This window comes from Macaca nemestrina, chromosome 1 (assembly GCF_043159975.1).
Source record: "Macaca nemestrina isolate mMacNem1 chromosome 1, mMacNem.hap1, whole genome shotgun sequence".
NCBI classification, from domain to species: Eukaryota; Metazoa; Chordata; class Mammalia; order Primates; family Cercopithecidae; genus Macaca; species Macaca nemestrina.
The window spans coordinates 26144331-26161761 of record NC_092125.1 but is presented as its reverse complement, the minus strand read 5'-3'; the positions used below and the strand labels follow the sequence as shown (position 1 = coordinate 26161761).

The following is a 17431-nucleotide window of genomic DNA, read 5'->3' as shown; positions in this document are numbered from 1 at the left end:
GGGATATTGTTCCTGACTGACAAGATTCAAGCAATAATAACAGCACAATTCCAGGGCACAATTACATATGTGATATGCTAGATCCACCAATGACTCTGTGAGGGAAATATTAACATATTTTTCTAATTTTGTAGATTAGAAAAGTGGATCTCGAGGAGGTAAACTGACTTATGCAAGAAGAAACAGCCAGTAAATTACAGAGCAAGGATTCAGTCAGGACCTCTTACTCAAAGTCCCAAATTCTTTGTATTATACCATGCTACTGTCACTTTGAATCTAGATTCTGTCATGTCACATGTCAGTTTATCCTTTAGGCCTTTTGTTAACTGAAAATGTTATAAGCGTGTCTTGTATATCATCATAATTTATTCCAATATTGGAGCTAGGCACAGTAACTCACTCCTGTAATCTCAGCAACTAAAGAGGCGGTGGCAGGAGGATCACTTGAGGCCAGGAGTTTGAGACTGTCTGGTCAACATACTGAGACCCCCGTCTCTTAAAAACAAACAAAAAACAAAACCACATAGCCAGGCATGGTGGCACATGCCTGTAGTCCCCACTACTTCGGAGGCTGAGGCAGGAGGATAGCTTGAGCCCAGGAATTTAAGGCTGCAGTGAGCTATATCACACCACTGTACTCCAGCCTGCATGACAGAGCAAGACCCCATCTCTAAAATAATAATAATAACGTATTCAAATATTGGACAGGACAGGGTCCTGTGATGCATCATTATGAACATCCGTCCATTCATGTAGAGCCTTATCAGAGCCTTTAAGGTGAACAGGAAAGATTAGACAGTTTTTAAACTATTTAAAAGATTTGAAACTCAAGCAATAAAATCTGAACATTAAAAAGATAATCATATTTATACTGTAGGGTTTGTCAATTAAAAAGTCAATGATGAGCACCATAATCTTCTTTTTCCTGGGATGGAAAACACACAGAGGCTGAACATGGTGGCTCAAGCCTATAATCTCAGCAATTTGGGAGGCCAAGGCAGGTGGATCTCCTGACGTCAGGAATTCAAGACAAGCCTGGCCAACATGGTGAAACCCTGTCTCCACTGAAAACAAAAAATAAAAAATTAGCTGGGCGTGGTGGTGGGCACCTGTAATCCCAGCTACTAGGGAGGCTGAGACACGAGAATCGCTTGAACCCAGGAAGCAGAAGTTGCAGTGAGCAGAGATAGTGTCACTGCACTCCAGCCTGACTCTGTCTCCAAAAAAAAGATAGAAGGAAGGAATGAAGGAAGGAAGGGAGGGAGGGAGGGAGGGAGGAAGGAAGGAAGGAAGGAAGGAAGGGAGGGAGGGAGGGAGGGAGGGAGGGAGGGAAGGGAAGGGAAGGGAAGGGAAGGGAAGGGAAGGGAAAGGAAAGGAAGGAAAGGAAGGAAAGGAAGGAAGGAAAGGAAGGAAGAAAGAAAAGATATAGAGATGGCAGGTCGCTGACCCAAAGTAGCAGAATCATCACTCATACCCCCAGAAGTCTCTGACTCCTTTTCTCAGCACAGGAAATGTGAACTTCTCCCCATTTTTCACTTTTCCTAGGCTAAGTGTAGTTTTTAAAAAGCAATGTATTAAGCCATGCTACTCAGAAGTAATTAGGAAAAAGGCAGAGTGAATTATTATAAATCTAAATCATTTAATTTTTTTAATGTGATTGTGCTACTTTCAAAAATCTGTAGTAAAACAGGTCTTTAAAAAAAAACAAACACATTGTTAGTTAACAGTTCTCCTGGACCCCTATTATAAAGAATAGATAATTATGATTTGAATTTTCTAGATGTTGTTGAATATTGAATTGAATATTGGAAGCATATTTCTACATTCTTTTTTTTTTTTTTTTGAGACGGAGTCTGGCTCTGTCACCCAGGCTGGAGTGCAGGGGCACGATCTCGGCTCACTGCAAGCTCCGCCTCCCGGGTTCATGCCATTCTCCTGCCTCGGCCTCCCAAGTAGCTGGCGGCCTACAGGCGCCCACCACCACACCCGGCTAACTTTTTGTATTTTGAGTAGAGACGGGGTTTCACTGTGTTAGCCAGGATGGTCTCGATCTCCTGACCTCCTGATCCACCCACCTCGGCCTCCCAAAGTGCTGGGATTACAGGCGTGAGCCACCACGCCCGGCCAAGGAAACATATTTCTATCAAAGGTAATGCAAGTGCTACTGGTCTAGTTCCTTTCAAGATAATCATAAATTCCACATTTGTATTTGCATAAACCATTCATTAGAAGATTTCACTAAAATTTCTCTACTTACCTTTCCTTGGCATCCAAGAAGGCTTTGGCAAAAGGATTGTACTTGATTTTGAGAGCTGTTATCTTGCATTTACAAAGACAAGAAGTGTTAGTAAGAGTAGGATACACATAGGCAGACAGAACCCTTTGTCTTCTGTAAAACCAGGTTAATTCCCTCTCTTTTCCTTCCCTTTCCTGCCAGGCATGGTGGCTTATGCCTGTAATCCCAGCACTCTGAGAGGCAGAGGCCCTTTGCACCTTTGCTTACTCCAGCACTTAATCACCATTGCACTGTCTCTGGCAAAGGACATTTTATCATTGCATGTGGTGAAAATGCTAATGCCATGTAAAGTGAGAAAAGAAAGGGCAAAGCACTGGAAATAAGCAAAGCCCTGATGTGTGAAGCCTAGCATTCATTTTTTACTCATTTATTTATTTTTTTCAACAATCCTTGATCCCCTACTACATGTGATTTACTTATCTAGTCACTTGGAACACAGTGGAGAGCAGCACAGGTGTGATCCTGGCCCTCTGGGAAAGTGCCATCTAGCATCGAGTCCCTTATTCATAAATAACAGCTTACACATGGGGCCGTGTCAATGCAAAAAGCAAACTATCACCCCCATTCACTGTCACTCCCTTTATCTGCCTTAGCCTGAGCCTGTTTCATTTCTCATTAGAGACATCTGACATATAGATAGACAGTCATCGTGATAGAGATAAAAGAGATAGAAACAGAGAAATATTTATTTTTCATCTCTCCCCACTGGGATGTAAGTGCCTTGAAGACAGGGTATTCATCTGTTTTATTCATTGCAGTATTTCCAGCATTTAGAACAATATCCAGCATGTATTAAAGCCCAGCAAATATTTGTTGAGTAAATAAATATTTAGAGAATAGATATATATTATATATATATATTTAGATAGAGAGAGATATATATATATATATATATATATATTTTTTTTTTTTTGAGACAGGAGTCTTGCTCTCAGGCTGCAGTGCAGTAGCTCCATCTTGGCTCACTTCAACCTCCGCCACCTGGGTTCAAGTGATTCTCCTGCCTCAGCCTCCCAAGTAGCTGGGATTAGAGGTGCCTGCCACCACACCCAGCTGATTTTTATATTTTTAGTAGAGACGGGGTTTTGCCATTTTGGCCAGGTTGGTCTTGAATTCCCGACCTCAGGTGATCTGCCTGCCTCAGCCTCCCAAAGTGCTGGGATTACAGACATGAGCCACCATACCCAGTATACAGAATATTTATATCAGCAAGGATCTGAGACTTGATGGAAGAAGGAAAGCAAAGTAAGACCCAGATATGGTTTGGCTATGTCCCCACCCAAATTTCATCTTGAATTGTAGCTCCCATAATTCTCACATGTTGTGGGATGGACCTGGTGGGAGATAATTGAATCATGAGGGCAGTTTCCCCATGTTCTCATGGTAGTGAATAAGTCTCACAAGATCTGATGGTTTTATAAGGGGTTTCCCCTTTCTCTTGGCTCTCATTCTCTTTGCCTGCCGCCATGTAAGATGTGTCTTTTGCCTTCTACCATGATTGTGAGGCCTCCCCAGCCATGTGGAACTGTGAGTCCATTAAACCTCTTTTTCTTTATAAATTACCCAGTCTCAGGTATGTCTTTATTAGCAGCAGGAAAATGAACTAATACAGCACCCAACTCCTTTTGGCCCAGAACTTGTGAGAAGAAATCAGGAGAAAGAAGAAAAGGAGGTATGGGGTCAGATAGGTACAACCTAGTCTTTCTCTTGGCTTTAACCTAGAGAGGTAGAAAAGCATACATGAAGCTAGCAGGGGGTGCAGAGGAGACATTGGCCTCCTTCACCCACCCCCACACCCACTCGCCACCCGGGATGCGTCTGCGTGGACTTGGCAGGGAAGCTTTGTTGACAGAGGGAGGTGCTGGGGCTAGGCTTTCCAGAGCTTGATTGCCATGGGGCATGTTCAAGACCCAGAAGTAACAAGTCAGGCTGAGAGATTGCTGGATGGGTCAAAAACGACCAGTCAGGTGGTTCAGAGAGAACTGTCCCGCACCTGCAGCCAGGGAAAGCTTCTGAGGGTTCACCAAGTCAGCAGCCAAATGACAAGTTCCGCACACCACCAGCTAAGCCAACAGCACACAAGTGGGCAGGGGCCTTGCCTGAAGACCAGAGGAGGTTAGGACATAGTCTCCAACTCCACATGCACCCCCGACCACCCACTTCCCAGAGTTACAAAGACCCAGTTACAAAGACCCACTTCCCCTCATAGACCCAGATTCCAGCCCAGGGAGAAAAGCTGGGAGAGAGGGCTATCTGCAGAATGGATTTACTTTATCATCAAAAGACTGGTCACCAGTTGAGGGACTGTTTACGTTATTAGCTAGTTCATTTCTGTTCCCATTGGCCAGCTGCAGGGGCTCTGCCAAGAGGCCAGTTTACTTATAGAAATGACATTTTCTCTGCACATCTGTGATGTGAGTTAAATCTGCAACTTCATTTCACCTGTAGGCACTAAGACAGTAGTTTCCAAACCTGGATGCTCAATAGAATCCTCTGGGGAGACTTTAAAATCTACAGATTCTGAGCATCATCCTTGGAGATTCTGACTCAGTTGGCTGGGTGGGTGTCAGGCCAAAATCTGTCTGTAAAGCTTCCAAATAAATACAGATGGAAGCAACAACAAGATCTTCTCTTTTTTTCTTTTTTCTGAGACCAAGTCTTGCTCTGTCACCCACGATGGAATGCAGTGGCACAATCTCAGCTCACCGCAACCTCCACCTCCCAGGTTCAAGCAATTCTCTTGCCTCAGCCTCCCGAGTAGGTGGGATTACAGGTGCCCGCCACTGTGCCCAGCTAATTTTTGTATTGTTAGTGGAGACGGGGTTTCACCAGGTTGGCCAAGCTGATCTGGAACTCTTGATCTCATGATCTGCCTGCCTTGGACTCCCAAAGTGCTGGGATTACAGAAATGAGCCACCACATTCGGCCAAGATCTTATTTTTTTTAACCTATCAGAGTGTCAAAGATGACAAAGATTGATAATAGTGTTGATCATGGTGTGGGGGCTATAAATAGAGATGCCGTTTTGAGGGAAGCAATTTGGCCACATCTATCCGTTTCTAGGTATTCACCCAAGCAAGCAAATGACAAATGCACCAGGATATTCATTGCATCATTATTTATAATAGAAAATAAAGGGCTAGGTGCGGTGGTTCACACCTGTAATCCCAACACTTTGGGAAGCCGAGGCGAACGGATCACCTGAGGTCAGGAGTTCGAGACCTGCCTGGCCAACATAGTGAAACCCCGTCTCTACTAAAAATACAAAAATTAACCAGGCATGGTGGTGCACGCCTGTAGTCCCAGGTACTTGGGAGGCTAAGGCAGGAGAATCGCTTGAACCTGGGAAGCGGAGGTTGCAGTGAGCCAAGATCACACCACTGCACTCCAGCCTAGGTGACAGAGCAAGACTCTGACTCCAAAAAAAAAAAAAATTAGCCAGGCGTGGTGACAGGTGCCTGTAATCCTAGCTACTCAGGAGGCTGAGGCAGGAGAATCGCTTGAACCCAGAAGGCAGAGGTTGCAGTGAGCCGGGATCACACTGCACAAGAGTGAAACTCTGTCTCAAAAAAAAAGAAAAAGAAAAAAAGAAAAGAAAACAGTTGGAAACAACTTAAATGTCCATTGGTGGGGGGCTGATTACGTGAAATAGTGTATTCATACAACAAAATATTCTGCAGGCATTACAGAAAAGGAGATATATGTAGGCATAATTACATAGAAAGGTAATCATAATACACTGTTAAACTGGAGAAAAAGAAATTTGCAGATTAATAATATATACAACATGAGCCAATTTATGTGAGGAAATCTACATTCACATATATATTTACAAATACATAGAACATATATATTTACAAATACATAGAAAATTTGTCAAAAAAACACACTCTAAGTTATTCTTCATCATGTCCATGGGGAGTGAGATTCCAAAACTGAAGAAAACAGTACAGCTACCTTATGGTCTTCATGTTTACTTTATATACTTCTGTACTGTCAGTTTATTATGTGTTGTCAAATAAATAAATATTATCTTTAAAGAACATTTTTAAAGTTTAATCAAAAAGAATTCAACCCTCTCTGGGTTCTTCTGATAATCATCAAAGCATGTGAACAGACCCAAAGCAGCTCACAGACAGGCCGGGCGCTAACCACTCAGCCCTCACAGCCAGGCGGCTCAAGTCACTGGGCAGCAGCAGACTTAACTGTGCTCAGATATTGAACATTAACAAGCAGGATTGATAGCATAACAAAACCCAAGGGAGGGTGCACGTTTGGATCACTTGCTACAGACTTGCTTCTAGAGCAGGAGATCCGACAGCCCCTGCCCAGTTGTACCCACTCAAGACACACTCAACTCTGCACAGGCCAAGGGCACACAGGGGCCTGACAACAAAGACTCCAGAGTTTCAACAGAACTCAGGCGTTTCATGACAATACACAGCTGTGCCTTGTTGGCATCAGGAGAGCACATGCTGGTGAGCCTTTAGCAAACAGGCAAGAGGGAGGGAGAGCAGCTACTCCATTGTTTAACTTCATGTCTGCTGAGTGTATCCAAATCCTGGAAAACCTACCTTTCATCTAAAAGGACTCCCCCACCTCCCATCTTGCCATGATCTCCCAGGTGACAGTTACACACACACACACACACACACACACACACACACACACACACACACACACACACTTACCTCCTCATTCTGATAGGCAGTCACGGCTATGAACTGGGTTTCAGGGAAGGAGCAGTTCGTTACCATTCGATGGGCACTTCCAACACGCACTATGTGAACCTGGGGTTCATACTTATGCAGAGAATTCAACATTATCTGTTGAGGCAGGAGAAGAGAAAGAGGAGAAAAGCAAAGCCCCATGTATCGCAGGTGATAAACAAGCCAGCATCTCCAGTTGGTCCCAAGCTCAGCACCACCCCAGTTAGGGACACACATTTCAAATCCTAGATTTGAAGCCACCTGAGCTGCCACCACACCTCTAAGAAACAAATGAAGGGAATTTTCCAGAAGCTCCAGGAAGCATAACATTGAAGCCTTTACAAGGGTGAGGGGTGGGTTGTCAGAGAGGAGTTATTCTTAAGAGTTTTCCGTTTTCTGACAAAATCTTGGCTTCCTTTTTTCCTTCCCCTATTTTCACACAACAATGTGGATTTCAATCTATCAAAATATATTGTTTGCCTTTTTATCATTTGAGGAATCCTAATAATTCAAAATGCTGACAATGGGTGCATTTTCCAAGTGACGAAAGAATAGTGAAATCTGACATCTGATGGTTACACTCTCTATGAGTCAAATGAAAGGTGTATGACAGTCTCCTGCTGTGAAATCTGGTAGGCAGTAACAATTCACTGTTCAATTTTCCGTTTTAATAAGGAACTGGAAGCTTCTGAGTACCACACAGACTCAGGTAGTGTTACCTCTGGACACATGAACTCCTTTGGTCCCTGCCATCTAAGCACAGAGATCAGAGAAGGGCCACATGGGCACAGGGTGGGAGGCTAAGGGAAAATCAAACACGCAGGTGGGGAAGAGAAGAATCCAGACCCTTTCCTCCCATCCGTGTCTCCAATCCCCAGAAACCGCCTACATTATAGAAAGTAACTAACAACCTTCCATAGCAGACTAGTATTCACAATCCTAACACAGAAAACAAGACGAAAAAGCCCCAGATGCTTATTTACTCTAATTGGAGACCTGAAATAAAACCTTCCTTGTTTAAGAAAGGTTTGTTTTGATTTTTTTTTCTGAAAAACCAAAGCTGATTCAATATTCTATTGATAATTATCATAATGCCCAAGTGGAGGTAGTAATTATTTCATTTAGAAGCAGCTTTTTATGAAGGTATTTGTCTATTGCCAGCATGCCACTTATACTAAAAAAGGGGAGAGGGACTAACAAAACCCTAGTACCCACAAACATCTCCCTCTCAGAGCTGGGTAAAAAGCACAGCACACAAGACAAAACTCTGAAAAGGGCCCCAGTGATTAAGTGAACCACTGCTCGCTCACTCTCTTAACATCAGGAAGTCCATTAAAAACTGAAAGCACCAATTAAGAGCTGTTTATTCTTGTTTACATTTGGACTCCAGGGAATAATTGGCTTCTGTGGGAGAAGAGCCTGGTGAGGACACCTCTAATTGCCTAAATGCACCCTTGATATTTCTTGATTGGTGTTGTGGGGAGGCTGGAGCGGGTGGCCAGGCCTGCCCGCCTCATTCATACCTGCCCGCCTCCATTGAGCTTGTTGGTCAGCTTCACTTTGCTGAAGGAGATGGGAGCTTTCATCCAGTGGGCCCCAAAGTTGGGGGAGTCCGGGTGAATGTAGACGCAGCTGTGGCTGGAGACCTCTGGCTTGCCAGCGGGCACCCATTCCCCATTGACATACTTCCAGCGGTGACTGTCCGTAGGGACAAAGTCCAGCAGGAGGGAGTACATGGCATTGGGGTCCAACCCTGTGACACTAATCTTTAGGACTGGAAACATCCGTCTAAAAGGAAAGGGAGAAACTTAGCCACAGGAGGGACTTTAGAGGAACTCTCACCTTGTCCAGGGACCTCTCAATACTGAGGCCTTCCATGGAATGCCCTGTGAGGAGGCCAAACAAACAGGGCCCAAGTCCACAATCCCAATGCTACTGGAGCTTCTTTTTATAAATGAATTTAATACTGAGATTTCACTTTAAAACATGCTCCATTTTAAAGTCTGAAAACCACTGATGGAGTCATTTGACACAACAGGAACCTGAAGCCCAAGATGTATCAAAGGCCACATCCCCACACAAAGCTTTCTTCAAAGATTTCCCACTGGTACACTGATGCCACGGACCAGCCCTTCCCAACCTCATAAAGAACACTATTCCTAAATAATAGTAATCGCATTTGTAGCAAAACATGCCAGCCTGGGCAACATAGTGAGACACCCCCATCTCAAAAAAAGAAAAAAAATTCGCTGGGTATGGTAGTCCCAGTTATTCGGGAGGCTGAGGTGGGACGATTGCTTGAGCACAGGAGTTGGAGGCTGCAGTGAGCTGTGATGGTGCCACTGCACTCCAGCCTGGGTGACAAGAGTGAGATCCTGTCTCAAAAAAAACAAAAACAGGGTTACATGGTAAAGTAACTGAGAGGAACTCTTAACTCTACAAAGTGAGACCAGTTCTTTCCTCCAGGATGCCTCAGGGCCTTTAACATCCCCTTGTACACCATGGGACTTTGAAGAAAGTGTGGGAATGTGCATACCCTAAACATATGTGACAGTGGGATTATCATTTAGCTAAGCATTTTATGAGAATTTGTGTCCAAAGAACACACTTTGAGACATGCAGATCTAGATTCATCGATCCTTCTTCTACATGCTAGAATAATACAAGTTTAATAGTTTCATACAAGAACAATACAACAAGTTTACTCTCACAAATATTTGGAGAAACTATCCAAGTAGCTGGCTTATAAGTCTAGAACATTTTCATCATCCCAAAAAGAAACCCCATGGCCATTAGCAGTTACTCTCTATTCCATTTAGACTTCTTTTTTTTTTTTTTTTTTTTTTTTTCAGACGGAGTCTCTGCTTCCTGGGTTCAAGTGATTCTCTTGCCTCAGCCTCCAGGAGAGTAGCTGGGATTACAGACATGCGTCACCATGCCTGGCTAATTTCTGTGTTTTTAGTAGAGACAGGGTTTCGCCATGTTGGCCAGGCTGGTCTCAAACTCTCAACCTCAGGCAATCCACCCACCTCAGACTCCCAAAGTGCTGGGATTACAGGTGTGAGCCACCACACCTGGCCTCTATTTAGACTTCCTATCACCAGAAAAAAAAGCAGAGAGAAGTAGTTTCTGCCTGCTAGGCAGGAGAGAGGCAGAGTTGACGTCCTTTGTGCTTCCAACTCTAAAGTCACTGCCTAAGGTAAGATTCTGGAGCCAAAGCAAAGCCAGGCCAGCCGAAGGGCTTGGGTATAATGGTGATACAGCCAACAGTTACAGAGCACTCACTAGGTGCCAATGGGAATAAGCACTTTACATGAACTAACTCAGTGAGTTCTTCACAACAACTTTATGAGGCTGTGTTGGTGTGTTCAAGGAGAGAAAATTAATTTAAATGGGAGGCTAGGATAAGTATATAAATTAAGTAAAATTTCTAGGAAGAAAAATGCATCAGATGATGCATTCCAAATCCAGGTCTTCACTGAGAACTTCATTATCCACCTCAACACTCCTCGTCCCTTAATGAGATGATTGCACTTTTACATTAACTAAAATGATACGCCTCCTCTAGGGAGGCTGCCTGTGTGATGTAAAATCTTTATGTTGCATTTTCTTTTGTTCTTTCTTCAATAGAAGGATTATTGTCTTATTTTCTACTACTATCAGATTAAACAATTCCCTTTTACGATATATTTTAATGTTTTCAGTTATCTTAATAATATTGGCCAAGTGTAGAAAACAGAAGGATCCTGAGAACACAAATGCTATTTGCAAAGAATCATAAAAGTGAGTATCAGAAATGATGCTAGGGATTCTATAGGGTTCTTCTGACAGCCAGCAGTCAGACCTGTTTATATGAGGTATACGGAGACACGGTCTCTGCGTTCCGGTCCAGTGCTGCTTCTGAAGTACTAAAGTTTACTTTTTATTTTATTTTAAAGAAAACACAAGAGTGGCATGTGTATAATTGTCATTTTGCATACTAAAGTTAAAAAGTACCAAAGGAGTTTAAGACCAGCCTGGGCAACATGGCAAAACCCCATCTCTATAAAAAATACAAAATTTAGCCAGGCATGGTGGTGCACATCTGTAGTTCCAGCTATTGGAGAGGCTGAAGCAGGAGGATCATTTGAGCATGGGAGATCGAGGCTGCAGTGAGCTATTATCACACCACTGTACTCCAGCTTGGGTGACAGAGTGAGACTGTGTCTCAAAAAAAAAAAAAAAATACCAAAACTTTTCTCAATAAGACTATATGGTACACATAAAAGTAAGAGAAAAAACATATAATGTATTACTCATGCACTAAACTGCCAGAATAATGATGCAATTGTTCAAGCATGAGAGCATGGCTGGTGTCTTCATGATAAGAAATGTCAGGACGTTTCATAAAGTTCTGACTTATGATTTAAGAAATTACTTAATGCAAGACACTTTCATTTGTTTTATTTTTATTTAAAAAGTTTCTGACTGTGTTGCCCAGATTGCTTTCAAATTCCTGGGCTCAACTCCTCCCTCAGCCTCCTAAAGTGCTGGGACTATAGGTGTAAGCCACAGTGCCTAACTGCAAGATTGTTTTTCTAGTAATAATAGTTATCATGTACAGTCAGGCCTCCACATTCCCACGGTCTGCATCTGTAGATTCAACCAAATGCAAATTGAAAAATTTGAAAAGAAATAATACAGCAATAAAACATAATACAAATAAAAACAATACAGTATAACTATTTACATAACATTAACATTGTATTAGGTATTATAAATAATCCAGAAATAACTTAAGCATATGGGAGGATGTGCATAGGTTATATGCAAAATATTCTAGTTCATTTTATGTAAGGAACTTCAGCATCCTCAGATTTTGATATTTGCGGGGGCCTGGAACCAATCCTCTGTGGATGCCAAGGGATGGCTGTACTGAGTTCTACTCTGCACCTAGGACTTTGCGTAGGTGAATATTTCACTTAAGTGAAATATAACTTAAGTCTTACTTCACCCACAAGGAGGTTATTATGCCAGTTTTATAGATGAGGAAACTGGGACTTAGAAAGCACACATTACGTTACATTCACCACTCCTTTTTTTTTATTTTTAAACTCTGTTTTCCTTTCTTATTAGCTTCTCAAAGGCTAACATGGTTGAGCCACAGTGAAAGGAAAAGTCCCCCTCAATGTTTTCCCAAATCTTAATACCTAATTAGAGATTTATCTGCCCATTTGACAAATGGTTTTTTAGTACCTGCTCTATGCTAGGAACTGTTTTAGGTGGGGATTCAATGAAAAAAATTGCAGACCCAGTATCTTCTTGCTCATGAAGCTTACATTCTAACAAAGAAGTCAGGCAACAAAAATGTCAATAAATTTTTGTTGTTTCTTTAATGTATAAGATCATTTGGGGCTGGGTGTGGTGGCTCATGCCAATAATCCCAGCACTTTGAGAGGCCAAGATGGGAGGATCACTTGAGGCCCAGAGTTCGAGACCAGTCCGGTCAATTTAGCAAGATCCCTATCTCTATTTAAAAAAAAAAAAAAAAAAAAAAAAAGATCATTTTAAATTGCAAGAGTGCCATGAAGGAACTAAAATGCATTATGTCACAGAAGGAGACTAAAGGATGAGAAGCTACTTTAGCCTGATCTGAACAGGAAGTGACATTTGAGCTAAGACCTAAATAATGAGAAGGAATGACTCATGCAAAATGTTAGAGGAGGCGCACTTAGAGGCAAAAGAAATAGCAAGTACAGTGGCCCTTAGATTTAAATAGCCCCACTCTATTCAGAAACTAAAAGAGAAGACCAAAGTGGCTGAGGCAAAGTGAAGGGAAAATTCCAATTATTAGACTCACTGCTAATAGGTTAGAGTGCCCTCTTCTTAACTCTCTCAACTATATTATGTGAGGTCTCATAAAGAGTGTAGCATGACTTTTCATTCCAGAATAAGAAAATGTGTAATGGCTTTCCATCTTTCGTGCTATGGTCAGAGCTGTACCTGATATTTCAAAGAAGCCATGATCAATGAAGAGATGCTTAACATCATTAGCCATTAGAGAAATGCAAAACCCAAAGTACAGTGAGATGCCACTTCATGGACACTAGGATGACTGCAATACGAAAGGCAGACAATAAAAAGCATTGGTGAAGATGTAGAGAAATTGGAATCCTCATACATTGCTGACAGGAATATAAAATGATGCCGCCACTTTGGAAAATAGTCTGGCAGTTCCTCACCTGGTTAAACATACAGTTTCTCAATAATCCAGCAATTCCACTCCTAGGTATATACACAAGAAAAAATGAAAACATCGTTCCACGCAAACATTTGTACACAGAGGTACATAGCAGCATTATGCATAATAGCCAAAATGTACAAAAACCCAAATGTCCATGGAGTGATGAAGGATAAATAAAATGTGTTATATCCATATAATGGAGTATTTGTCAATAAAAAATATGAAGTGCTGATACACGCTACAACATTGATGAACCTTGACAACATTACACTAAGTAAAAGAAGTTGTTCACAAAGGACCACGTATTGTATGATTCCCAGGATATCAAATGTCCATGATATGAAATAGGTAACTCTATAGAAACAGAAAGTAGATTAGTGGTTGCCAGGGGCTGAGGAGGTGATGGCTAAGGGCGCAGGGCTTCCTTTTGAAGCAATAAAAATGTTCTAAAATTAATTGTGGAGATGGATGCACAACTCTGTGAATTACTGAGAACCACTAAACTATACACTTCAAATGGATGAGCTGTATGGCATGTGAATTACATCATCATAAAGCTGTTAATAGAAACAAAGAAGTCACAGTGTCTTGTCTCTTAGAAGGAGGACATATCTGGGAAATGGCAGAATGATTAATTGCTCTATTTTCTTTAGTATTCCATTTGCCAAGAACTTTATAATTTTTTTGTTTTTATCACTACATAAATAAACTGAGAAGAGATACGTATTTTTAATCCATTCCCTATTTTAATACATTTTTTAATACGTTCCCTATTATGGCAATGAGGAATAAATAAAAGTCAGTCAACTTGCCTAAGGTCTTGTAACTGGGACTGGAACTAACCCTGCCTCCAAGCCAAGTTCCCCTCCTCCCACCCTACTTTCCCCTCTTTTGTCTCACAATGACAGGGATGCATTATCTAGGGATCCAGTAACTAACTGATCTGTGATTACCACTCATGATCCGGCTTTATTTTCAGGAATGAACTGCACTTCCCATCAAGGTGATTTTTTCCCCATTGTTTTTCCTAGATGTAACTAACATAGAGAAACCCAGAGTCTGAGGGATAAGAAATATGTAAATCAGTCCCTAAGTAACAGCATAACTTCGCTTAATCCACCCTGGAGAGAAAGCCTCCTTGGAGATAAAGAGAGGAAAATGTGGCAGGGTAAATAAGCACTCCTCAAGAAAACGACACCTGAAGAACCACAGGTGGTTGGGCTTTGCCCATAAACTGTTTGGCTTTTATTATGGGACCAGCTTTCCAGTTTTATTTCACTGACAGGGAATCTCCAGAAGCCAGTGCTGCTGGAGCAGGCTATGAGAAGTGAGGTTTGCAGGAAGAAAGGGGGGCAGAGATGAGGCAGATTTTACAGGTGAGGGAACAGCAGAGATGGTTAAAAGCAAATTCAAAAAGTTAAACTTGTAAACACTTTCCTCCATCTCTCCACAAAACTCTACTATTTATCAAATACTCATCAGAACTTTGAGGGGTGTGTGTGTGTGTGTGTGTGTGTGTGTGTGTGTGTGACACACATGGTGCATGGATGCTGACATTTATATGAAGGTGAGCAGGCATAAAAATAGCAACAGGTGTCAATTAAAGATAAATAAACAAAGGGAAAAAAAGAACAGCATTAGGGAAGCAAGGTGGCCCGGTTAGCGGCAGATTACATAAATGCATATGATCTTCTTGAGTTGTAATTTTAAAGTTCAGAGAAAAATACTCATGGGCTATAGGGACATGGAAATGTATTGGCCTGATGTGCAACCTTACTTTTCTCCTCTCTTGTACTGCCCTTACTGGAGACTATGACCATCAACTCGGGGGCACTGCACCAATACCCCTTAATCACTGAAAATTTAAACTTAGTAATTCCCACCTCTTATTTTATGATAACAAGAAATATAGCATTTTCGCCTTACGTGAAAATGTTACAAGTAAAGAAAACAAAAGCAAGAGATTTGATTTTTTTTTTTTTTTTTTTTGAGACACAGTCTCACTCTGTTGCCCAGGCTCAAGTGCAATGGTGTGATCACTGCAACCTTGACTTCCCCAGGGTCAGGTGATCTCTCACCTCAGCCTCCCAAGTAGCTGGGACTACAGGTAGGTGTCACCATGCCCAGCTAATTTTTTGTATGTTTTGGAGAGACAGGGTTTCTTCATGTTGCCCAGGCTGTTCTAAAACTTCTGAGCTCAAGTGATCCACCTACCTGGGCCTCCTGGCTAATTGTTTAAATTTTCTGTAGAGAAGAGGTCTCCCCACATTGCCCAGTCTGGTCTCAAACTCCTGGGCTCAAGCAGTCTTCCCACTTCAGCCTCCCAAAGTGCTGGGATTACAGACATGAGCTGCCATGCTAGCAAGCAATTTAATTTATTTACCTCTGAAGTCTGAAATGAATTCTCTCTGCAAACTAAAGTATAAGTTTCCAGCTTAAAGGATGGACATGAAAGGAAATACTGGCTGGATACACTAGAGATGACTCAAATGAGCTCTAAGGAGGTCTTATACTTATTACTGTTATAGCTAAAGGACTATTAACTACGAATAACTAAAAGTTTTCCATTTTAAAAAGAGAGGGAGGAAGAAAAGGAGGAAAGGGAAAAGAAGTAGTAGAATGGGGGAGGGGAGAGAGAGAAAGAAAAGGAGGAAGGGAGAGAGAGAAAGGAAGGAAAGAAAGGAGGCCAACATCAGGATCCCAGTTTCTGGAGATAATTCCATGTTTTTCAGGGAAAAGCTTTTCTCTTTACAGCTTCTGATCAATGTCAGAGGCAAGCTTCCTATTTATATATATGAAAGTAGATCTCCACTTGACAATGAGTCTTGTCACTCTTTCATCAGCCCATCTTATGCTATTGCAAGATTTGCTATTTTAATGCAGAACAATGACACCTCAAGTGTACAGGAGTTATCACCCCAAACGATGCTTTTTTAAAAAGTCAAGGTGACAATGTCAATGAAAAAGGGCCCAGGTCACAATGTGAATGAAAAAGGCTAGGACTGGGTAATCATACCAGGAACATTCTTCTCCACAGGGAAGGGCCACAAATCTACCTGCACCAGGCGTGGGAGTCGATGTGGAGGGCAAGGATCTGAAGGAGACACAGAGAGTCTATAGATATAGGAGAATGAGTAGAAAGGAGGCAATGAGGAATAAATGATTAGGGAGAAAAGAAAGAAGGAAGAAGGGAGTAAAGAAGATGAAGCAAGAAAGATGTCTATATTCACAAAGGTTAAGTGTGACTAATGGTTTAATCTGAGAAACTAAGAAGTTGGGAGTAATTTCAGACCAAGTTCATTCATTATTAAGTACATCAATTTCTTATGGACTTGTCTTCCCTTCTTTAATCAAAGTATAAAGGGAACTTTCTATCTCCTGGCAAAATCTTGACCCTAAAGGGCTCAGAGAACTTAGGAGAATTTAAGAAAAAGTTTTCATTTACAGGAAGAGGGGGAACACAGCAGGACATCCATAGATAAGAACAACCAAGTTCACCACAATTAGACTTCATTAAACTTCTTCTACAAAGAATATTGTTCATGTAGCTAATATTAAATGACTTTAAAGATGAAGGATTTTGTTTTGCTTTTTAAAGACAGGGTCTCACCATGTTGCCCAGACTGCTCCTAGGCTCAAGGATCCCTTGCCTCAGCCTCCTGCGTAGCTGGGACAACAGGAGCAGACCACCATGCTGGGTTAATGTGAAGTATATTACATTTTAAATATAGTGGAAAATTATATAGGCAATAAAAGGCAAGATAAAATTTTTCTTAAATGGTAAAAGTGCATTCCAATGTAACATATTAAATTGGAATTTATAATGGTTTCAGAAACTTTTATTATTTATTCCTTATTGAAATAGATGAACCATATATTTACTTGGTGATTGTACTTATTTTTACCATAATATATGGCCAATTTGACAGCCAAATCAATAGCATGAGGCTAGGTATTAGTGTAATTAGTATCCAGTAATACAAAGAATAATAAGCAGAATGTTCTACCTATTGTCAGATAAAATAAACTTTTTACAGTTGCATCTTTGCCCATCTTTAAAGGGCAAAAGATTAAATCCAATTAAGATTTGGGGTAATTCTGTGAAATTAAAAATATGTTTTATGTTTTCTTCTATGAAAGAAACTAAAAATAATGTGTAAATACAGGTCAAGAGAAGGAACAACTATAATTACAATAACAAAT

At 41.4% G+C, this 17431-nt stretch overlaps 1 protein-coding gene across 3 annotated transcripts in view; it reads right to left on the bottom strand.

Annotated features, from left to right (window-relative positions):
- The window catches only part of LOC105493003 (T-box transcription factor 19), a 69939-nt gene that overhangs the window by 12154 nt on the left and 40354 nt on the right, over window positions 1–17431 (bottom strand). For all 3 annotated transcript variants that reach the window (XM_011760427.2, XM_011760426.2, XM_011760425.3), the window contains exons 2-4: window positions 8529–8793; window positions 6988–7122; window positions 2258–2319 (exon numbers count right to left, since the gene is read on the bottom strand). In XM_011760427.2, the coding sequence (XP_011758729.1) occupies window positions 2258–2319; window positions 6988–7122; window positions 8529–8789 (458 nt within the window). In that variant the 5' untranslated portion in view covers window positions 8790–8793. The remainder of the gene's footprint in view (window positions 1–2257; window positions 2320–6987; window positions 7123–8528; window positions 8794–17431) is intronic.